Below are 22,011 nucleotides of genomic sequence, written 5' to 3'. Positions count from 1 at the left end.
CTAGTTTATAACTTTTATTTTAACCCTTTATGAACTGACTATTCAAAAGTGTCATGGCGGTTGAAATTAAAGAAGAAATCGAGAGAAAAATTAAAAGAGAAAAAGAGGAGGAGGAGGAGGAGAAGGAAGAAAATGGTGATGAAGACGAAGATGAATTTTTGGTTCCTCGTAAAAGATTAAGAACAGATCAAATGAAAGGTTTACATCAAATGACGTCATAATAATTATTATTCTAATTATAGAGCACCCTCTCAGTAGAAACTGCCCATATTTGGACACAATTAATCGCTCGATTTTAGATTTTGATTTTGAAAAATTATGCACCGTCTCGCTATCCAATAATAACGTTTACGCTTGCCTTGTATGTGGAAAGTATTTTCAAGGTAACTATTATAATAGTTATAATTATTTAATTAGCCATAGGGCGTGGTCAACACTCCCATGCATATATTCACAGCGTTCAACATTACCATTACGTGTTTCTTAACTTAAAGACGTTGCAATTTTACTGTCTCCCGGACAATTATGAAATCATAGATCCTTCACTCGAAGACATTAAAGTAGATAACTTTTTATTAATTTGTTAAGTAAGAACTTTCTTTCTAGCATATTTGTCGTCCAACATTTACTTCACAAGAAATTGAGTCACTGGATAAATCAGCAAAATGGATGAAAGCTCTAGACGAGACTAAATATCTACCAGGTACATTTAGTAATCAGAATTTTAGTAAAATGCCCTGTACTATAGCACGGGGACTTTGGCCCAGTTTCTGAGTAATTTTAAAAATTTGTAGGTATACTTGGTCTTAACAATATAAAAGCCAATGACTACATGAATGTGATACTGCATACTTTGGCTCATATAACTCCTTTCAGAGATTATTTCTTAAACGAGGACAATTATTTAAGCATAACTCCTCCGCCTGGAGATCAGACATTTACACTAGGTAAGTACATGTATATCTATATGATAACAGCAATTTATTTCTGTGTAGTTCATCGGTTAGGTGAATTATTTCGTAAGCTATGGAATCCCAGGTATTTTTTATTTCGCGCTCACGTCAGTCCACATGAGATGCTTCAGGCAGTGTCTTCTGTGAGCAAGAAAAGATTTAAAATTGTTGAGCAAGGTAATAATCATTTCCCTATGTCTTTACTTATACCTCTTCTTCCCTCTCTTTCCTCCTACTCTCTTTCCCCCCCTCTCTCTCTTCATCTATAATAGGTGATCCAGTTGAGTTCATGTCCTGGTTATTAAATACGTTACATTTTGCTTTGTCTGCCGGTAAAAGGAAGAATAAGAGCAGCATTGTATATGATACTTTTCAAGGAGAAATGAAGATTTACACAAGGAAATTACCGCCACAAACCGAAGTATTAATTTTGATTAATTTATTAGTTATTATAGTTTCATAGAATGAAGATGAAATGATGGACTATTTGAAAATGGAAGAATACAAACGTATGATGAGCAGTTATGGTCTGTTTTATTTATCTATTGTCAATAGAGAAAGAAGAAACGACTCCATTTTTATATCTAGCACTTGACTTGCCTGCCCCTCCATTATTTCAAGTATCTGGTATCATTTTAACTCGCTTACTACTTCCTTTTCTCCCTTCCCTGTCTCTCTTTCATAGGATGAACTTGAAAAGAACATCATCCCACAGATTCCATTATTTGATTTGTTAAAAAAATTTGATGGGACGACAGAAAAGGTTAAGACACTGTTAACATTGTCATGTGACTGTCACGTGATTCTAGGAATATAAAACTCACCGTGAGTCTTACGTGAAGAAGTTTGAGCTGACTAAACTTCCACCATATTTAATACTGTGTATAAAAGTAGGTTACAACAGATGTCATATTTCATTCTTCCTCCTCTTCCTTTGCAGAGGTTTACTAAAAACAATTTCTTCGTTGAAAAAAATCCTACCATAGTTAACTTTCCAATTAAGTAATCAATAAGTGAATGAATGAAATTATTAACAATAAACTACAGAGATATAGACATGTCAGAGTTTCTCTCTAGCGATCCAGCAGTACAGGATTCCCACCCACACACAGTCTATGACCTTGTGGCTAACGTGTGTCATGATGGACAGGCTGGGCCTGGAAAAGGAACATACCGTGTGCATCTCAGACATAAAGTATGCTAGCATGTGACTCGAGTAATCTGATTGGTTGTTGTAGGGTGCCAATCAATGGTATGAGCTCCAGGATTTGAATGTTAAGGATTTACTGCCTCAAATGATAACACTGGCTGAAGCCTACATACAAGTATGTGTTTTATTATTAATAATTGATTCTATTATTATTATTATTATTGTTAGATATGGGAGCTGAGAAAAGACTAATAGTTTTCATGCTTAAAATGTGTCAGAAAATGTATTTTAAAATTGAATTTTATTGAAGTAGGAAGTGCATTTGTAATTTGTTTGTCTTTATGTATGTATAACCATTATTAAGTAGGTCAATGTAAACATTGAGGTAATGATGAGAGACTAAAATTCTACTGAGGTCAATTTTTATCTTATGTAGAGCTATATAGCTAGCATTATAGATTTTTCTAACAGTAAAGAAATATCAAAACTGGCAGTTACACTATAGACTACCTAATGATGGGACCAGCCCAATCAAAGTAATAGATCTAATGACTAAAGTTAGCTATCACTACAGTTATATAAGAAAATACGATCAGAACAATTATTCTTCATTCTTGTATTCAGGTAGAGACTTAGATTTAAAGATTGGAAAGAAATCAATAGATCCATTTTCTACCTATAAAATTTCATAAAATTTTGATCAATTTGAAATAGACTCTACCTGACATGAGACATATTTTTCAACTGCATTGTAATCATTCTCATGAAGATTATTAATGTACAAAATAAAATGGATGTAATTCCAGACATTATGATCTTCATTGATATGCTTATCAAAACTCTAATATTATAAGTAATTAAATGCACTAAAAACATCTAAAACTCACCTGGCCTTTTCGTTCAAAGTCATCTTTCATAATGCTACAAACAAGGCATCTATTCTTGTTATCATCTGTAACTTTATCCTAATATTGGATTCAGTTATAAATATCTTCATAATTATAGTCTACGCACCCTTTCTTCTCGCATTTCTGAAAACCTGTCAACTAGTATTGCAACAACAATATTTAATCCCAGTGTTGTGACCACAACAAAAAAGATTAAGTCGTACACAGTTCGTACGATGAGAAGCCTAAAATTTGGCTCATATTCATCTGATGGGCGTATGCCTAATTCCTGCAATTATTATTGAATAATAGGACAAAACTACAGTATAAAATAAATACCAATCCAAGTGTATTCAGCAGTCCTAAGCGAGTTGCAGTGATAAAACACTCAAACAGAGTATTGCAGAATTGGTCATTTCCTTCAGAGAAGTAGTTTTGAAGAAAAGCAAAACTGACAACAGCATAAATGTATGTGCAAATGAAGCACAATAGAAGGACTGTTAGTAATTGAAAGGCTGTATGTTAAAAATATAAATATTAAAATTAATGAAAATATTGCAATACCGCTTTTCTTGAGAGCTCTGATGATAAAAAACATGACATGATTTCGTAGGAATAGATATAACATGCAGCCACAGTAAAAATATCCAGTTGTTGCCAAACCAAGGCCTGAAAAAATCAGAAATAGGATGCGGTAAAGTGGCTCAAAGCTAAAGAAAAATATCTGAAAATACTCCTTTGGTTTTGGCTTATCAGCTGAAATCTTTAAATTCAGTTTACATAGGAACTGATGCAAACGCTTTCTGCGTATCACTCCTTTACTGATTTTAAATCTACAATACATTGGTATAATTTGTTAAAATAATAGCTTTTAATTTGTTGACTTACAAGTATTTTTGAATACAGTAAACAGAACGTCGCATATTTTTACAATTTGTGACAAAGTAATAAATGACCATCCATAGTGCCAATATGAGATGTAATGAACCAAATGTATAGTGGACTGGCATATACCATGATGGTACATCAGGGGATAAGATTGGTTGGAAATGCATTGGACTACTACTGTTACATGTGCCATTAAAAACAACACTGCAAGCTTCGTTATTATTACTATAATGCATAATCATAATAGCTACAGATAATGAAAGATCTTACTTAGTAACAGCTGCTGATGGAGATCTTATGCCAAAAAGAACTATGAGGTTTAGAAATATTGTTAGCCAAAACAAGATGAAATGCACAGTTGGGCTAAAAGAAATAAGTGCATGATGAGAATTAAAAAATATGAACTCACTAAAACCAAAGAATGAAAGACGTTTTCCAGGATTTTGATAGCATTTCCTGTAAATATAAAACAATAAGTATTTTAAATTAATGATACTTTTTGTTCTTCGTTTGATTTGATTTCTTTAGTCCATTTAAGAAGATCAGACAACTTTTCTTGTGGTGTGTTTCTCTTAATATACAATATAATAGTATCTTTTTCTTGCTGACTTAAATGTGTCTGTATGCAATATGAAAATAATGATTAAAAAATTGTAATGGATATGAACTAACATTAGGACTACAAGGAAAATAGGCTTGGGTTAGTATTTCTCTGTCACTTCCTGGTTTGAAAACAACTTCAACACTCCTAGACCATTTTCTACAGTCTTCCCACATTTTTTTAGCTTCAACCATGTCATCTTTAAATACATGATCAAATGTATTTGCCAACCCTTGATTTGCATGTATCACTATTATAAAAATATAGTATATTAGCTGGTAATATAAAAAGCAGTACCTAGCTCATCAATACTTATTCCTTGGTGATCTGAAATTCTTCTGAGAGCATGATAAGCTCTAAATAAACTGTTTTGCGAGTGGTTCTTTGGTGGTGATGCTTTAAAAATTTTCCATAATTGTAGCATTCCTTTTAGTAAACCTGATACATCTAATTGCTGCAGTATCCAGCTTGCTAATTTTGATGATTCTTCATCAATTTCCTCAAGCATTATTTCTAACAACTCTAGACTTGATGATTTTAACTCTAAAAATCTTTTGGCCTGAACACAAAAGAAATCAATAAAATATAAAGCATTGTATACCTCATGAGATGTAGTAGAACCTATATCCAAATCCAATACCAAATTGACTGAAATGATAACTTGACATTTAAAGGCAATTCGTTGATTGTTGTGATTTCCAGTACACATCTCTATTAGTGCCTTTGTTGCTTTTTGTGCTATGATAATAATGTCTGCTTCTTTGAGAATCTCTGCAGCATGGCCTTCAAGGATACCAAGAAGTAGAAATGAAACTTGACTAACAATATTAGAACCCTATTGAATATACAATGTAATGCATTCAGTTAAAAAATCATTACACTTACATGCAATGTTAGTGTCCCGCTCAATGCATTTTGTATATCTTTTTGTTGTCCATCACATAGCCTTACTAAAACATCTAATACCACTGTAATATTTCTAGACTCAGATTCTCCTGTTCTGCATGACAAACCAAAAATATTTACAGTTACCTTAATATTAGTTTACTTTGCCTTATCAAGATTATCTTGGGCTCCTTTAAGTTTTTTTTGTAAACAGATAAAAAGACTTTGAACTCCAAGTGACATTACTTTCCTTTGAGCTTCTTCATTACCAGGATACAGCAAGACATCAAGGCATGCTAAAATTTGATCAGTGATGTCATCATTTGGATGACGTAGCAGTTCAAACAACTAAATTACAGATCATTAATTAATTTATTTATTTATATTACAAATTATATTCATCTCACAGTTGGAACCAGATCAATTTCTTTATCAAGTAATATTGCCTGCAGAGGTCGTACAAATTTCTTACACTGCCTATCAATGGAATGTTCTTGTCTATAGTATATTGTATAAGATCTATACCTTTGAAATTCAATAGGCTTCAAACTGTTTCTTTTGTCATCTATTTCTCTGACCTTTTTGAAAACTAGTGCATGTATTAACTTCAGTGTAGTTGATGTCATTCTCTCCAAGTTAGTTCTTTCAATACAGTGAAGGCCCAATTCTTTCTGTTTTTCTATTAGAGTTCTATAAATAAATTGATTTCAAATGCTATTTAAAGGATAGGAATACCGAAGCACTATGACAAGCTTATTAACTCTTAATTCATCCAATTTTCTACATGAAGAAAATAATTATAATTTGATGTGAAAGATTTATATACCTAGTATATTCTTGATCTGTAAAAATTTTAAGTAACTCTTCAAAATTACTTTCCATATTGGGTCGACTTTCTATTACAAATTAAAACTGAGTATATGCCTTTACTTTTTTAGCAAACTGACCATTATATGCATAGCTGTAATTAGTAACAAATTTTTGGAATTTTTTATTGAGATTTTCTTCTTCTGCATTAAAACATTCATCATTTGGAATCCCTGCGTCTATTTCATCAGTAGACAACGGTGCCTAGAATTAAGTTAGCTTACAGTAAGCATTATACCACATTTTGTTACCTCTATTGAATCTTTGAAACAATGGTTACAAAGTTTTTTCACATTTTCTATGCAACCTGTTTCATGCATTTGCTCCAACACAGAATGGACTTTTAACCCTCTAAAACCCTTTAAATAAAATCCTATCACTTAGTATACAAACATGGGAAATATAATTTACCTTTAATTCATCATAAAGAGGTTCAACAATGCCACAAATGTCTGTATTTTCTGGTATGCCAAAAAACTTAGTCTCAGCATATAAATGAAGGAATAATTCTTGACAGAATGCTGATAGTAAAGGAATTACACCCTCAACAATGTATAGCAACTGAAAATCTTTATCTTTACTGACAGATTGATCTCTTCTGACAATTGTCAAGACACAAATTGAGAGGTCAGATTTTTTAAAACCAATTAGTTGACTTTTTTCCATTTCATCACTAGAAACAATAGTTTCTTTTAGGTTTTTAATAGCACAAATAAATTTTTTCAAAACCTTCCAAAAGCTGTAACTATAAAAATTAAAGATGCCATTGATTGTAATATTTTGTTAATTACAAATATTTACCTTTCGCTATTAGCCAATTTAGAGCAAACTGGTGAAGTATTTTTTTCTGTAACCAAATGTTGCCAAGTCAAAACACGAATAAAAGGTAGTTTCTTATAATCATCTATTGCATCATCAGTTATAATCCTATATAGCAGAGAGCAATAATTATGATTTTGAAAAATGAAATAGCTAACATAATGAGCTCCTCTAAACTATAGAATTCAGCTGACTCTATTGCAACTTGACATTTTTTAGCATAGCATGATGCTAAAAGATGGGTTAGATTAAGAAGAAGCTGGAGTTGGCCATTTTGAACTGTCTATAATATTATATTTTATGTGAGTAACTGAAAAATATGATCACATACATCAGACTTTGTCGATTTTAAAATATCTATTACTTCTGTCTCCTTTTCTTGACCTAAAATAGATTTTAAAATATCATTTGAATGATGCTCTACAAGTGTTGCTACATATTCTTGTAATGGAAGGGATGGAATTGTGCCCTAGCAGGTAAGCATAAGACAAAATACTATGAATTATATAGATACTTCAATTATTATGATCAAAGTGATGATCAATTGATGGTGTTCGGAATTAGTGATTGCAGTTCTAAAAATATTGCTGATATCTTCATTGCTTAACTTATTGCAAAGAGTTGAATTGTTAAAAAACATCTAGATTATATATCAAGTTAAATGCATCATGTCTTAACAATTCTCATAAATTTTACTTCATTTAGTAAGCAAATTATGGAGCTAATTAATCTTTGTTTATTGATCATTTGAAGAAAATCATAGAAATTAATGAACAGTTTATTTTGAGCCTAAATATAATACATTGAATTTATATCTGTGGTTTTATTGCTGACTTTGCTATAATTTCTGGACATTTTTTGCAGAAGAGTGAAACAACGTTCAAGAATATCATTTTCAGAATTTTCAAGATCACTGCAATCTTTGTACTCAAGTACACATTCCAATATAACATCAAAGAGACCTGTGTGTAATATGTACATGTAATTATATTGATGTATTTAAGCTTAACTCACCACAACTATATGCTACATGTTGACTGATGGAATTTGGCTTGATACCTTTAACTGGGGCAAATGCCATAGTCATTCTTTCAAGTGCAGCTATTATAGATGGAAACAGTGCTCCATATTTTTGCTGCACATCCTCTCCAGTAATTTCTCTCCTTAGCATTCTACAAAGGAGCTGCTTTTTGTCAGACATTGTAGCCAATTGCTTCATTTCTTCATAAGCTTCATCAGTTGAGCAGGTAAAGTAAATTTTTTCTTCAGCCTCAGATAAAATAATTTCTTCAACTCTGAATATATTGTAAAGAAGCTCAGTACTCATCAATCGAATATCAGCATCATCATCTGTCATGAAACCAGTTAAAATGTCACATAATTCTTTATTTGCTTTGACATTGAAACTTTGACAAGTTTGATTAGAAGTGAAATATTCTCGTAATCTTGCTTTTATTTGCCTAACATCATGGCAGGAAAGATACTAGGAGTGAATTATATTTGCAACATACTTGGAGTTTTTTGCTATTTCTTCCATATTATTTTCTTGTAGCAAACATCTCATAAAATCACCTAATAGAAGAATGAGTAAGCTAGCATTATGATAAGTTCATGCATCTGAAAAACTCTAAATGATAATAGATCTAAGTCAACCATGTCAACCATGCATTTCAAAGTATCAGTATTCCTTCACTGCATGCATGCATGCATGCACAGTTAGTATTTCTTTCTTTTCACTAAGACTTTAGAGTTCTCACTACCATTTAGTAGTGTGGCCAAGGGGGCAGATCACATACAGGGGCATTGTTAGGGGTGTGCATATTGATGCATTGGCATGCCACCCATAGTTGAACAAGAAAATGCACCCACTAACTGAGTCAATTTGTCAATAAAATTTTATAGATAATAGCAAATGCACTCATTATATTAGAGTAGCCTGCACTTATGCCCCTTAGTTGTGACACATTTTACCACACGAATTTACATAGCTAAATAATGCACTACATTATGTTTATGTTTAGTGTGTAAAATTTTACCTTCTTCTTCCATGCTTATCAATACACTATTATCACTATAATGAGTAGAACTCTTATGTTCCCCAATACCAAACTTTTTGAAGTCTTCTATCAAAGCCTATTTTAAAGATATGATTATAATTAATAATCTAATAGTACTTTAGAATAGAATGAACTATTATAATGACTTCATAATACATATAATAGACAAGTCATTATTTTATTAATAATATAAAATGATTATATTAATACTTTGATTGATGAGTTAAAACTCCTTTTTAAAAGCAACTTCAGAGATAGCAATGCCCTTTTAATTGAATAATTTATATTAATTATATGAATGATTTTTACATACAATTTCTTCTTTATTATGGTGACACTTGATTGAAAATCACTAGTTTGTATGTTGGCTTCATTCACTTTGCTGGTTTCATTGGCTTTATGAGTTAATAATGATGCTTTTTACATCACATATGCACTAGTTTACCAGTTAAAAATTGCATGATATTCACTTCTTTACTGAAAACTCTGTAATCAATAAGAAAAACTAGAATATTCATAAGCAGCACATGAATCAAAGGTTTTTCCTACAATAGTGTAATAAAATTAAAACAAATTGTAATAGATCTACAAACTTTAAATTCTATTTCTATAGCTTGTACGGCATGGTTTGTATCATTTTGTGCTTCATTCTCAAAACCTGAATCTAGGTATATTTCAAGCCAAAAATGATTAAATCAATTTTGTATAGGCTTACGGCCTTGATTGACCTGTACAAATGTACTGCATAATCTATCTGTTGAAATGTTTGCTTCATATTCTCTTAAATTCTCAATAAGACCTTTAACTTCATCTGTTGATACCTGTACAACAATAGCAATACTTAGTGGAATTAAATTACATCCAGGAGTACCATGCCAATTAAATTTTCCTTGATCTTTTCTATAAATTATTCTTTATTGAATTATTATAATTAATGTTGCATTACAAACCATATATCTCCCATTTGATCCATTTTCCATTAAATGTCAAAATGCACATTAATTCAACTATTGCAGGATCAGCAAGATACTAGTGTTTTTGCATTTAATTTAATATGCTTTATAAAATTATTATTTATTAACCATACCTTTTCATTTAATTTATCAAACAATGGAAAATACCTTCTCTGATTAATATGACCTCTATTATTCATTCAAATAGTTTTTACAATAATAACTTGTAAACATACCGGTACTTGTTAAACAGAGTAATGAGAACTTTGACAGAATTAGAACATTTATTCACCTAATAAAAATTAAATCATATGAATGCATGTCAACTTGCTGATACCAGAATTTTCAGAAGGTCATCTTTTTCAACAAGATAAGTTATGGCCCTAAAACTTCCATTCTCAACATACATTTGTAGTGATGAACAGATTAATTCGCAAACTTTATTGCATCTATGATAGAAGTTGTTAGAATATTATTTGTAATAAAACCACTTACGAATCTTTATGATGTTTTTTGATAAGAGTAACCATGGCATCAATCATCTGTTATGATTTTATTTAGATTATTCAATCAATAATCTACCATACCCCAAATGATCTTAACATGCTTGCTAGCCTTGTCTTATGATCAACTGAAGTCTTGGATAAATTTTTATTTAAAGTAAAGGATGTTTTTAAATCTTTTAAAGTATTGATCAATATTTCCTAAAAAAATTATACAAACATGTACCATTATGTGGATGACAAAACTACCAACCTCATTAAACTTAGTATGAATTTCCAACATAACTAAGCTCATGCTAACAACCTGATAGACATCTTGCACAAAAAATTTGTCAACCTATAATTTTACATGCTTTATGACTACTCAATTTATATTATAATAAATGAAACCTGCAACACTTCAAAATTAGCTTTCCCATTTTCAAGAACAAGCTTTAGAATTACTAATAAATAATACAGATTTAAATGCTGATTTTAACTTACATCAGACCATCGAACAAGACCATTTTCATTTAATGTCACTAAATGAAAAATAAAATTTCTGGAGCATATATTTAATACTAACCATTAAAAGACAGACATTTTTTTGTAGCAACATGTCTAAATGTAACATGAGCACCTGATTCTATTATTTCTTGGTTGTCACCTTCTAATGATGGATGCAGCTCAAACTGGTTCCAGTCATTTTTAGGCTTAGAACTAAGTTCCACCTATACAATAGTTTGAGTTATAATTTTAAAGTTAAAAACCAAACTTCTTCATTTTCTGTAACAGTGATGTACTGCTGTGTCACAATGTGCTTGATTCTGTATTTATTGCCAAATAAAAGATAGGTTCCTAAAATATAGTATGCATTATCATATATATTCAACATAAAACATGTTGCTATGACCTTTGTTTGTTTCCAAGTCTATATTTTCAAGCTGAAAGAATGTTTCACCAGAATATGGTTCAATATTAAAGTATCTTTTTTCCCACTTACATAAACAAACTAGAGGCATTATATCATTTTATAGACAGCCATTGATCAAAATTACTTTACCTTTAGGTTGACTCTGCTCCTTAATTATTGGACCTGAGACAAATGACCCTCTTGCAGAAATATATCCATCAAAATTTACACTAGCTAACATCACTATACTCCCACTCTATTGATTATCATACAATTGCAATATTTATATATGATGGTATATGTAACCTTTATACAGTTGGGGCTTAATAATGCATGTTTATGACAATAAATTGTAATAGAAAACATAGTACCATCTGGTTCCAAGCTCGGACAATAACTATACAGGAAGTAGATCTACACTAATTTGTATGACTAATTCAAAACAATACCCATTTTCTTTTGGATTGTATTGAAATTTGATTTTCTTTCCACTGCAAGAAATACTTTCTAACTTTACGTTATCTTGAACCAGGAGCTGTAATTTTTAAAATTGAAATAATTTTTTAAAATTCAATTAAAACCTACCGAATTACCCAATTCTTTTTTTTGATGTGAAGGTACTATTTTGAACAAATTTTCCTTATCAGGTCCACTTTTATCCTCTTGCTCCAGGTGAAGTGTTTGCTGCTACAATACCAGTATTTATAGGCTTATTATACATTCTTATACCTCATTATTAGATCTAACAGTCAAATACTTGCCAGATATTTGGTGTTGTAACTATTTGATGTACATTAATAGAAGAATAAATTTTAGTCACTAACTTTAACAGTACTACCATAAACAATTTCCATTAATTGAGATGAATCTTCACTTTCCTTACTTTAGTATAAAAGATAAAAGATGTATATATTAAATAATAGACTATATCATTTTACCTTTTAGCTTTTTGAAAACTTGTTTGCTTGCCTCGAGTAATACAAAATGCAGCAACTAATACGAGTAAGACAATATATTTTATAATAGGTGCAAACATCAGTGCTGACTGACTCAAGTGGGCAGTGAAAAATATAGGGTGATTGCTACTAAAGGTAAAGCACCAAAATTCATAGTGCAAATATTCATGAGCTCTTTGAACAAAAAGGTTTTACTTAGGTGTGGGAAATTTCTAGCCATGTATATCAAAAAATTTCATGTGTTGTCACCAGAGACTGCATGAATGCATGCATATGATTATGTCAAAAAAAATGTGAATGCATGCATATGATTATGTCAAAAAATGTGAATGCATGCATATGATTATGTTAAAAAAAATGTGAATGCATGCATATGATTATGTCAAAAAATGTGAATGTATGTATATGATTATGTGAATGCATGCATATGATTATGTAAAAAAATGTGAATGCATGCATATGATTATGTGAATGCATGCATATGATTATGTAAAAAAAATGTGAATGCATGCATATGATTATGTGAATGCATGCATATGATTATGTAAAAAAAATGTGAATGCATGCATATGATTATGTGAATGCATGCATATGATTATGTAAAAAAAAAGTGAATGCATGCATATGATTATGTGAATGCATGCATGCATGCATGAGTGTATGCAATTTCAATCTTACGTTCAAACATAAAAAACTTTTTATTTGATGATTCAATAGTCAATTGATCAGAATGATTTGAACTAGATTGATAGACAGTAATACTGATCGATAATATGCATTCATATATACCTTAGAGGCTTGCTATACAAAAAACTTGAAGCATCCAAGCAGTTAAAAAGCACAACATCGCCGTCTAAAACAGGAGAATCTGCGACACTGTCCACGGAAGCCATCGTTACTGTTACTTTTGGTGCGCGTCAGAACAGAAATAAGTAGTATCATAGATCTACGGTAGGATAACTTGGACAGGAAACAGGGCAAGACCGGATGGTGACATGCACCATAGATATACAAACACATCGCATTTACAAACACGGTATATATGCATGCCAGCAAGAGTAGATAATATTATTATCTTCTATTATTATCTACTCTTGATGCCACTCATGCCAGACGTAGCCGGCCGCGCCGCGCCGCCTAGCTCTAGCTCTTTCGCAGGAAGTGACGTCATTACCCGACTCTCTGATCTGATCAGCTGCAGTGATCTGCTGAACCATAGATATTATCATAGATATTATAGACTACTTAACCTATAATATAGGTTACGTAGTCTATAATATATGGCTGAACGATGTCCACGCGAAGGCACGTGGGCAGCTGTTCCGCCTATTTAATTATTAACAAAAAATTGAAAAATATTGAAAATAATAATAATTTGAAGCCATCGTGTCCACTCTGAGGAGGAATGGAGAGTATTTTAGAGGATCAGAGGAAGCTACACGAAGAGAGGGAGAGACTAGAAGATGCTTTAGTCAAAGAAAAGATGCTCAAAAAGACCACAGTGAGCCGACATGTCTTGTACTCTAATTAATGCGCACTCTACTGTAGGTCCGCGAGAAGATAAACAGCGAACATCGTATGAGATATTTAATTGATAGAACAGTTGAGACATCCTCTCAGCTGATGAGTATGTACACCGATCAAGACGGGTAGGTTGTATTCCAATTAATGCACCACCAAATAATCTTCTAATTAATGCCCAGCTCAAGACAGGAGGAGATTGACGCCATGAGTGGAGTCGACCAGTTTAGAGAATTCTATCGTCGACTTAAACGAGTTAATGAATATTACTCTGAGTTAGTTAGGCTTTAAAAGTATTATTTTTAATTAATTAATTGCCCGTAGGCAAGGTGATGATTTTCAAGACGATCCTATAATGGTTGAATTTAATAAAATGGACAAAGACAGACAAAACCCTCCGGAAGAAATGCAAAGTAAAATGCTAGTGGTATCATAGCGCTTTCCTCCTCCTCTCTTTCCAATAGATCTTGTTGAATTCACTGATGAAGAAGGATATGGCAAGTTTTTAGACTTGCACTCAGTTTATAGTCAATATTTAAACATCAAAAGGATGGAGGTATTGTTCTTGTTGTTCTACTTATTAATTTATTTGTTTGTATTTTAAGAGAAAAGATTATTTGTCATATTTGCAAACGTTTGATCAACTTTATGATATAAATAAAGAGGACAAAGGAAGCGAATATAAAAAGTAAGTAATAAATAATGATAGTGACACTGCCAAGTCACACTGCCTCATTGATCTCATTATTATTATTATATACAATTGTTATTGTTTATTGTTATTGTTTATTAGATATTTAGAATCTCTTGTTGATTATTTGCTTGGCTATATTGAGCGTGTACAACCATTAGTTGATCAAACTGAATTATTAATCAAAATCAAGAAAGACTTTGAAGAGAAGTGGAGCCAAGGGACATTTCCTGGCTGGAAAGTAAGCACATGTTATTATTATTATTATTATTATTATTATTATTATTATTACTTATTTATTTATTTATTTATTATGACAGAAAGATTCAGGCACTAGTGCTTTAGCTAAACATTCAGGAGCATCTCTTGATCTGACTGCATTCAACTCGCACGAGGTACACGAATCATGTGACCATCATATGACTGTTGGGCATTACTATACTAGGAGCTAATGTCACTGGGTCTGGATCGTCTCAAGTCAGCACTAATGGCCCAAGGGCTCAAATGTGGCGGGTAAGAGAGAGGAAGGAGAGCGCATGGTGATTATTCTTATTTTTTGCAGTACACTAGAGGAGAGAGCTAAAAGATTGTTTAGTGTTAAAGGATTAAGTTACACTGAGATTGATCCGTCTCTGTTCGCTAAATCGAAGAAAAGTCAAACTGGAGAGCTCACAGAGAAACAAAAGGAAATAGCATTCATAGAAGCACAGGTGTACAGCTATGTTGAGATGCTTAGTGTAAGTTTTCATTATATGTAAATATTATACAAAACAAAATTTTTGCAAATTTAACAAGTGACCACTAAATTGAAGTATAACTTAAAAAATTACTAGCCCCAATGCATAAAAATGTTTTAAGATTAGTATTATTATTATTAATTGGTTAATAAATTAATTAGGAGCAAAGAGGATCAACGAAAGAGAATGTAGAGAGAAGGTTAGCAAGAACAGCAGAAGAACTAGAAGAGGAAGAGGAGGAGGAGGAAGAGGAGGAGGTAGAGAGTGAGGAAGAAGATGAAAACGGTGTCCCGTACAACCCAAAGAACCTTCCACTGGGTTTTGATGGTAAGCCGATCCCCTACTGGCTCTATAAGCTACACGGACTCAACATAACCTACGAATGTGAAATATGTGGAGGAGCACAATACAAGGGACCCAAATCATTTCAAAGGCACTTCTCTGTGAGTTACAATTTTGATGGGTAGTTGTCGAAAATTTTTATGGGTGATCCTCATAAATTTTGATAGGAATGGAGACATGCTTTTGGAATGAGGTGCCTTGGGATACCAAACACAGCTCATTTTGCTAATGTAACTAATATCGCTGATGCTAGAGCATGTAAGTATATATGATAATCGTATTATTGTTGTTTTATTATTATTATTTAGTGTGGGATAAACTCAAAGGTCTTAAAGCCATCGAGCAATGGAAGTCTACAACAGAAGTAAATGAAATATCCAATAGTTGATTTAATTTATTAATATTTTTTATTCAGGAAGAATTTGAGGATTCTAAAGGCAATGTAGTCAGTCGTAAGATGTACGATGATCTAAGAAGACAAGGTCTATTGTAACAAGCCACACCCAGTTCTCCTCCCCTCTAACTATTAATAACTTATGAATAACTATAATGTTAATAATAATGATCAGTACATGGTACATGGTTCATTTGTAAAAGTCATGCTCTTGGTCATCTTTTTTGATGGTTTTCTTGTACGCCTTTTCAAAATCCTTCGGTAGGATGATGTACCTGTTTTCCCTCACTGCCTGCATGCCGGCCTCCTGACAAATGGCATTTATATCGGCTCCACTTATCTTATCCGGCCTAGCAACATAATCCTCAAGATCGACCTCTTCCGACAAATTCATTTTATTCGTAATCGTTGAAAACACGAGCCTCTTCTGTCGTCTGTCCGGGAGTGGAAACTCTATTTTTCTATCCAAGCGTCCAGGACGTAGGAGGGCTGGATCCAGAGTGTCCGCCCTGTTGGTGGCCATTATCACTTTGACATTTACCGTCTGGTCAAACCCGTCCATCTGGTTAAGGAGTTCCAGTAGGATACGCTGGACTTCACGATCGGCTCCAGTCTGAGCGTCAAACCGTTTGGTTGCTATGGCATCAATCTCGTCTATGAATATAATGGCAGGAGCATTCTCCTTGGCCAGTCTGAACACATCCCGTACCATCCTCGGACCCTCTCCTAGATATTTCTGAACAAACTCGGACCCCACGACGCGAATGAATGCAGCTGCAGATAAAGAGAGAAGGAAAAAAAATTATTATTTATTATTAGTACTATTATTTATATTTTTACCAGTCGTGTGGTGAGCAACAGCTTTAGCAAGCATGGTTTTTCCACATCCAGGTGGTCCAAAGAGCAACACGCCTCTCGGTGGATCAATACCAATCTGCTTGTACAAGTCAAAATGTGTCAGGGGAAGTTCAACAGCTTCTCTTATCTCTTGCTTCTGTATATCCATTCCACCAATATCTGTTAAAATATAAATTTTAAAAAAATCCAATTTTTACATAAATCAACTCAAAGTTTATATGCATAAACTTTGAGTTTCAACTCAAACATGTATATGTATCAGAAAAAAATTATAAAAATGGAAAATTCATTTGCAGTGATTTTTGACAAAATACTCTACTATAGTACAGGCCTACAGGGTTTTTTGTCAAATTTTGGAACAACTTCAAAATTCATTGACAAGATGCTAAAATGCTCTGTTCTACCTCTGTATCTATGTATTCTCTCTCTCTCTCTCTTACCTGAATAGCAGACATCAGGTTTCTCATCAGCCGTTAACATAGCAATGCTTGAGTCTGCTTCTGGTGGTAATACATCAACAAGTGCATTTGAGTGTTTGTGTAAAGCGACAGACGAATTGGGTTTCAACAACTCGTGATCAAGAGTACTTAACACACGAACATAATAATTAGGACCTATAAATAATAATAATAATAATATTAATATTAACATTAATTATTTACCAGTGGTAGATCCTACGATTGCATAGTTTTGATCAACTGCTTCTAAAAACTGCCCAATGACTAGAGGTACTGATTGAATACGTTTAACTTCTTCTTGCGCATAAAGATACTCTTGCCTTAAGTTCTTTAACTCATCTTTTATATAATCCTCTTGAACCTTATTAGTATTATTTATATATATATTACCAATAATTTTTAAGTATTAATAATACCTGTAAAAAGTCAATTTGCCTTTGAAGTTTTTTGAATTTTATATACAAGTCTTCTTCATGTTCAGTGGCAGTATTGGAACTGGTCGTGGGACGAGAGGGGGTCTCCTTTTCTTGATTCTGTGGCTGATGATCGAATATGCCAATCTCCTCCATTTTACAAATGCACGGAAGTATACGAGAATAGACGGAGTTAGATTGAAGTAACGGAGTTTTTTGGGGCTGTGTCACGATCAGGATTTTAGGGTTTTTAGCGCATGCGCAGTGTAAGGACCCGGCCACTCCCATTAGTTGCGCGGGAAACCTTCCTCCAATCATTTCCATCCCCTCTAAGCTAAGACTAAGTTTGTTCCTCCCTCTCTCTCTCCATTTTAAAAATAAGGTTTGTTTAGTTGTTGCTGTCTTGTTTATTTCTTTACTTCTTTAGTGAAAATGTTTGAAGCAAGGCTAATACAGGGGAGTGTCCTAAAAAAGATGATTGATGCCATCAAGGACATTGTCACTGACATTAATCTGGACTGTTCTTCAACTGGTAACTAATTTAATAACAAGTGACTATCATGTCCTCTCTCTCTCCAGGTATTAGTGTACAAGCAATGGACTCTGGTCACGTCTGCTTGGTTCTCATTGAGCTAGGATCTGACGGGTTTGAGCCGTATCGCTGTGACAGGAACATCACTCTAGGACTAGGACTTAAAGCGTAATCCTCAATAATATTGATTTTGTTTAGCCACACCTCTTTACCTAATTAGCCACACCCTCTCCTGTATATATTGTGTAGTTAATTAGCCACACCCATTTTAGGTTGTCCGTGGTAGTAAGGTGTGCTAATAATGATGACTCCATTACAATAAAAGCTCAAGAAGGAACCGACAACATCAACTTTGTCTTTGAGAGTCCGAGTAATTATTTATTACTATTTTTATTATGTTTATTATTATCATTGTTGTTTTTTTTAGATGGCGAGAAAACGTCACAATTTGAAATTAAATTGATGGACATTGATAGCGAACACTTGGGAATACCTGTAATTAATTAATTAATTAATATTTAATTATAATTTCTTTAGGATACAGAGTATGATTCTGTGGTTAAGATGCCGTCTCACGAGTTTCAAAGGATTTGTCGGGACATGTCTCAACTAGGAGACTCGATTGTTGTAGCTTGCACTAAAGTAATGAAGCCCATCCTGTTTAAGTCATTTAGCATGCTTTGTGTGAAATCCTGGGTTTGCAGCAATAGCATGATACTCTTTATCAGTTTCTGTTACATACTAGATTCTTCTAAGTTATGCTTGTTAACTGTATAGCAAAATTTGTGACAAGACTCTGCCCTTTTTACTGTTCCTTCCTGTTGATTAATGTCTTCCATTTTAGGATGGCATACAATTCTCAGCTTCTGGCGACATGGGCAGTGGCAAGATTAACCTAAGACAAAGTTCGCTTGTTGACAAAGAAGAGGATCAAATTAATATTGAGCTCAACGATCCTGTCCACTTGACCTTTGCACTCAGATATTTGAATTATTTTACCAAAGCCACGCCTCTATCACCCACTGTGACCCTCTCACTAAAAGCAGAATCTCCGCTATGTAAGTTAAAGTAGTGGCTAAGCTTTTAAAATTTTCACCAATTACCACTACCACCAGGTGTCACATACCCCATTGGTGACTTTGGTTCAATGAAGTTCTTTTTGGCTCCAAAGATTGATGATGAAGACACAGCAGCTGCTACTCAAGAATAAAGACTCACGCACACATATTTATGTTCACACCATCTTGTATCACTATTGCTAGTGATAATAATTATATTTATTAAAAATACCCAAAATCTGTAAAGGGAGAAGAAAGAGAGAGAGAGAGAGAACAAAAATTTGGGGTATAGACATGTTTAACCTAATAACAACAACAACAATAATAACAATATATTAATAATAATAATGCACGCGTGAAAGGAAAAGATATAATTACGATATAAAGCATATGTTTCTTTTTATTATGTTTTAGCAGTTCCCAGTCTTTCCTGTAGTGTTTCAAACACTTGGTGTTGCTGCTCAATGCTCAGTGAGCCAATCAGTCCCAAAACACGCTCAATATTTGGAGTACTAGAGAGAAAAAAACAAAAACGGTTGATTGATATTTCTTAATTTTCCATTCTCTAAAAGTTAATGATAACTCTTAAGTAACCTGCAAAAGGTGAAGTAGTAGACATTAGCAAAAGCCACCATTAAAATTTGACAGTCCATCCTGTCCATTAGTCCACCATGGCCTGGGATAGCATCTGAAAAATCCTACAAACAATAAGCAACAGTAATAGTGATACTAATCATTTGTGCAGTACTTTGATTTTAAAGGCCCTTTTGAATCCTGAAGCAAAGAACCCACCAAAAGGAGCAATGAGAGAAGCAAATATGGCCAGCATGAGGGTGTGTATCATGACTGGGTACAACTGGATTTGCATGCCCTAGAGAAAGGAGTCGTCTTTAATAATGATGATTGTTACTATTATTACCAAGAAATTGTATTCTTTGTATTTAAATAATGGGGAGTTTTCGCAGGCAGTTTGACTGGCATACTAGTAGTAAGGAATAATAATGATGAATATTAGTTTTATTATTATTGCTATAACTTACACAGGCTAAGTCATACTTGGCAAGAATGAATGCAAACTAAAGAAACAACAACAAATTAAAAGTAAATTCAAAAAATAAATACAGTAATCCTCACCAATAATCCAAACAATATTGTTGAAAACAGAGCACCAAGGAATCCTTCCCAAGTCTTCTTGGGAGAGAGATTGATGAGTTTAGTACGACCAAAGAAAAAACCTAAAGAAAGAGAGAGAGAGAGAGAGTAGTAATATGAATAGTAAAAAATTTTTCACTTGCCAAAAACATATGCCATTATGTCGTTACATATGACCAGAGTAACTGGTATTAAAAACCAGAAAAGACCTTCGTAAATGTTCTGCATTACCATGAACATGTCACTGCCCATAAAGAAGAGAGTTATGTGAGTCCAACCAAACTAAAATGATGTAATTAAGCAAGTGGGAGGATTAATGGTTACCATGGTGAACTGAACCCCGTAGAAATCTTTTTGAAGTGTCAGTACAAACATGACAAACCCTAAAATATAATCAGTAGTGCCTTCCTCTCTCCTCCTCCCTCTCTCTTACCAAAAACATAAAGAAAGAAGCAGGTTAATTTATGATAAGTTGCTAATACTTCAGCAAAACCCTAACAGAGAGAGAGAGATGTAGGTTAGTAATGCCAATTAAAAGAACCACTTACTGTTGAGAAGAATTCTGGATAATACTGTATTAGATTATAACCAATTATATAGTATAGGAATATGAAATAAAATAACCTAAAAATATATAAATAATTGCAGCTGCTTTTATTACAAACCAGTTCAAGACTCGATATAGCGGCAAATTATACTCCTGATATTTTGAATGACCAATTTTAATAATCTCTTGGAAGCATTTCGTGAAGACACCAGCACTCTACAAATAGACAAACAGTAAACAAACAAATAAACAAGCAACAAGAAAACAAAAAAAAAACAGGATTGTGTTAACTGCAAAGTAAATGGAAAGAATATGGCACCATCATTTACCAGTAGAGTTAGAGCAAGAGGGCCCATGTATATAAACACGATAAATAGCCCGATCATTATTCCTGCAAAAACACCTCTTATCCACCAGTTCTTCCACCTGTAATAACAACAAGAAAATAAGCTATGGAACAGTCTTCTCCCTATATACTGATTACACTGCTACTTTCAGTTGGCTTTTATTACCAAAGAAAGTATAGTGAGTAAATGTATGTATTTGCGACCGTACTTTGGGTCCATGGTGCTAATATAGGCATTAGCAGATCCACTGATGGTTGAGGCTCTCATTGTAGGCTCGGTTCTCTCCTGTAAAGTAGACATTTTGATATGGTAGAGTAATCAATCAGTGCCACACCCAAATATAAGCCCTAACTTTCTGTTCTTGAAGCGATGGGTCAGTATTAGTGTTCATACGTCTATTCCTAGGAGATGAATCTTCTGACATTATCTTTCGAAAGCCACAGGACAAGAGAAGCTGCTAGTAAGAATGACCCGACGTTAGCAGTGCGGAAATCATTTCTATGGGTAGGGCACGCCCATTACCAGCCCCACCCAAAATAATCAGCAAAAA

At 33.2% G+C, this 22,011-nt stretch overlaps 7 protein-coding genes across 7 annotated transcripts; 3 read left to right on the top strand and 4 right to left on the bottom strand.

Annotated features, from left to right (window-relative positions):
- The first annotated feature begins 5 nt into the window (after positions 1 to 5).
- LOC100632357 (U4/U6.U5 tri-snRNP-associated protein 2-like) lies at positions 6 to 2,481 on the top strand. The gene is made up of 15 exons (XM_020008389.1): positions 6 to 198; positions 243 to 383; positions 424 to 560; positions 607 to 703; positions 795 to 947; positions 996 to 1,130; positions 1,226 to 1,374; positions 1,417 to 1,462; positions 1,509 to 1,573; positions 1,639 to 1,716; positions 1,763 to 1,843; positions 1,894 to 1,955; positions 2,001 to 2,148; positions 2,192 to 2,278; positions 2,332 to 2,481. The coding sequence occupies exons 1-15, from the start codon at positions 54 to 56 to the stop codon at positions 2,353 to 2,355; spliced, it is 1,548 nt and encodes a 515-aa protein (XP_019863948.1). The 5' UTR covers positions 6 to 53; the 3' UTR covers positions 2,356 to 2,481.
- Positions 2,482 to 2,550: 69 nt separating this feature from the next.
- On the bottom strand, positions 2,551 to 7,833 carry LOC109593186 (inositol 1,4,5-trisphosphate receptor type 3-like). Its single transcript, XM_020008384.1, has 27 exons — positions 7,747 to 7,833; positions 7,565 to 7,690; positions 7,382 to 7,519; positions 7,209 to 7,333; positions 7,033 to 7,158; positions 6,643 to 6,976; positions 6,483 to 6,590; positions 6,312 to 6,435; positions 6,191 to 6,260; positions 6,100 to 6,144; positions 5,890 to 6,054; positions 5,772 to 5,841; positions 5,528 to 5,712; positions 5,365 to 5,479; positions 5,081 to 5,314; positions 4,777 to 5,038; positions 4,551 to 4,729; positions 4,375 to 4,497; positions 4,288 to 4,334; positions 4,149 to 4,241; positions 3,879 to 4,103; positions 3,555 to 3,823; positions 3,330 to 3,505; positions 3,118 to 3,279; positions 2,991 to 3,068; positions 2,825 to 2,944; positions 2,551 to 2,779 (listed from the first exon to the last, which is right to left on the bottom strand). Exons 1-27 carry the CDS (start codon positions 7,795 to 7,797, stop codon positions 2,705 to 2,707), a joined length of 3,825 nt encoding a protein of 1,274 aa, XP_019863943.1. The 5' UTR covers positions 7,798 to 7,833; the 3' UTR covers positions 2,551 to 2,704.
- A 3-nt stretch (positions 7,834 to 7,836) lies between these two features.
- Positions 7,837 to 13,358, bottom strand: LOC109592460 (uncharacterized). Its single transcript, XM_020007898.1, has 31 exons — positions 13,201 to 13,358; positions 13,090 to 13,151; positions 12,394 to 12,448; positions 12,280 to 12,337; positions 12,185 to 12,235; positions 12,041 to 12,142; positions 11,905 to 11,990; positions 11,762 to 11,852; positions 11,606 to 11,711; positions 11,456 to 11,554; positions 11,318 to 11,400; positions 11,129 to 11,273; positions 11,047 to 11,084; positions 10,954 to 10,995; positions 10,817 to 10,900; positions 10,648 to 10,764; positions 10,556 to 10,602; positions 10,398 to 10,509; positions 10,297 to 10,352; positions 10,195 to 10,249; positions 10,058 to 10,136; positions 9,979 to 10,007; positions 9,823 to 9,928; positions 9,701 to 9,771; positions 9,553 to 9,652; positions 9,421 to 9,502; positions 9,318 to 9,372; positions 9,087 to 9,183; positions 8,562 to 8,622; positions 8,065 to 8,510; positions 7,837 to 8,012 (listed from the first exon to the last, which is right to left on the bottom strand). Exons 1-31 carry the CDS (start codon positions 13,302 to 13,304, stop codon positions 7,840 to 7,842), a joined length of 2,892 nt encoding a protein of 963 aa, XP_019863457.1. The 5' UTR covers positions 13,305 to 13,358; the 3' UTR covers positions 7,837 to 7,839.
- A 372-nt stretch (positions 13,359 to 13,730) lies between these two features.
- Positions 13,731 to 16,337, top strand: LOC100635889 (splicing factor 3A subunit 3-like). Its single transcript, XM_003383616.3, has 14 exons — positions 13,731 to 13,912; positions 13,960 to 14,060; positions 14,115 to 14,207; positions 14,257 to 14,345; positions 14,397 to 14,488; positions 14,538 to 14,620; positions 14,726 to 14,864; positions 14,944 to 15,018; positions 15,069 to 15,136; positions 15,186 to 15,360; positions 15,522 to 15,803; positions 15,870 to 15,960; positions 16,011 to 16,066; positions 16,118 to 16,337. Exons 1-14 carry the CDS (start codon positions 13,817 to 13,819, stop codon positions 16,193 to 16,195), a joined length of 1,518 nt encoding a protein of 505 aa, XP_003383664.1. The 5' UTR covers positions 13,731 to 13,816; the 3' UTR covers positions 16,196 to 16,337.
- On the bottom strand, positions 16,223 to 18,158 carry LOC100636610 (26S protease regulatory subunit 6B-like). The gene is made up of 5 exons (XM_003383622.3): positions 17,829 to 18,158; positions 17,617 to 17,773; positions 17,395 to 17,568; positions 16,937 to 17,113; positions 16,223 to 16,870 (listed from the first exon to the last, which is right to left on the bottom strand). The coding sequence occupies exons 1-5, from the start codon at positions 18,147 to 18,149 to the stop codon at positions 16,287 to 16,289; spliced, it is 1,413 nt and encodes a 470-aa protein (XP_003383670.2). The 5' UTR covers positions 18,150 to 18,158; the 3' UTR covers positions 16,223 to 16,286.
- Positions 18,115 to 19,661, top strand: LOC100635638 (proliferating cell nuclear antigen-like). The gene is made up of 8 exons (XM_020008373.1): positions 18,115 to 18,207; positions 18,253 to 18,357; positions 18,405 to 18,525; positions 18,630 to 18,727; positions 18,785 to 18,852; positions 18,895 to 18,999; positions 19,202 to 19,415; positions 19,473 to 19,661. Exons 2-8 carry the CDS (start codon positions 18,258 to 18,260, stop codon positions 19,565 to 19,567), a joined length of 801 nt encoding a protein of 266 aa, XP_019863932.1. The 5' UTR covers positions 18,115 to 18,207; positions 18,253 to 18,257; the 3' UTR covers positions 19,568 to 19,661.
- On the bottom strand, positions 19,600 to 21,984 carry LOC100635512 (phosphatidate cytidylyltransferase, photoreceptor-specific-like). The gene is made up of 14 exons (XM_003383613.3): positions 21,814 to 21,984; positions 21,670 to 21,746; positions 21,444 to 21,540; positions 21,233 to 21,330; positions 21,116 to 21,191; positions 21,001 to 21,061; positions 20,892 to 20,950; positions 20,711 to 20,849; positions 20,550 to 20,650; positions 20,456 to 20,491; positions 20,335 to 20,397; positions 20,164 to 20,286; positions 20,010 to 20,113; positions 19,600 to 19,927 (listed from the first exon to the last, which is right to left on the bottom strand). The coding sequence occupies exons 1-14, from the start codon at positions 21,883 to 21,885 to the stop codon at positions 19,819 to 19,821; spliced, it is 1,215 nt and encodes a 404-aa protein (XP_003383661.1). The 5' UTR covers positions 21,886 to 21,984; the 3' UTR covers positions 19,600 to 19,818.
- Positions 21,985 to 22,011: the final 27 nt, after the last annotated feature.

Source organism: Amphimedon queenslandica, unplaced genomic scaffold (genome assembly GCF_000090795.2).
Source record: "Amphimedon queenslandica unplaced genomic scaffold, v1.1 AMPQUscaffold_13508, whole genome shotgun sequence".
NCBI classification, from domain to species: Eukaryota; Metazoa; Porifera; class Demospongiae; order Haplosclerida; family Niphatidae; genus Amphimedon; species Amphimedon queenslandica.
The sequence above is the reverse complement of the archived record's forward strand: the minus strand, read 5'-3'. Positions and strand labels throughout refer to the sequence as shown.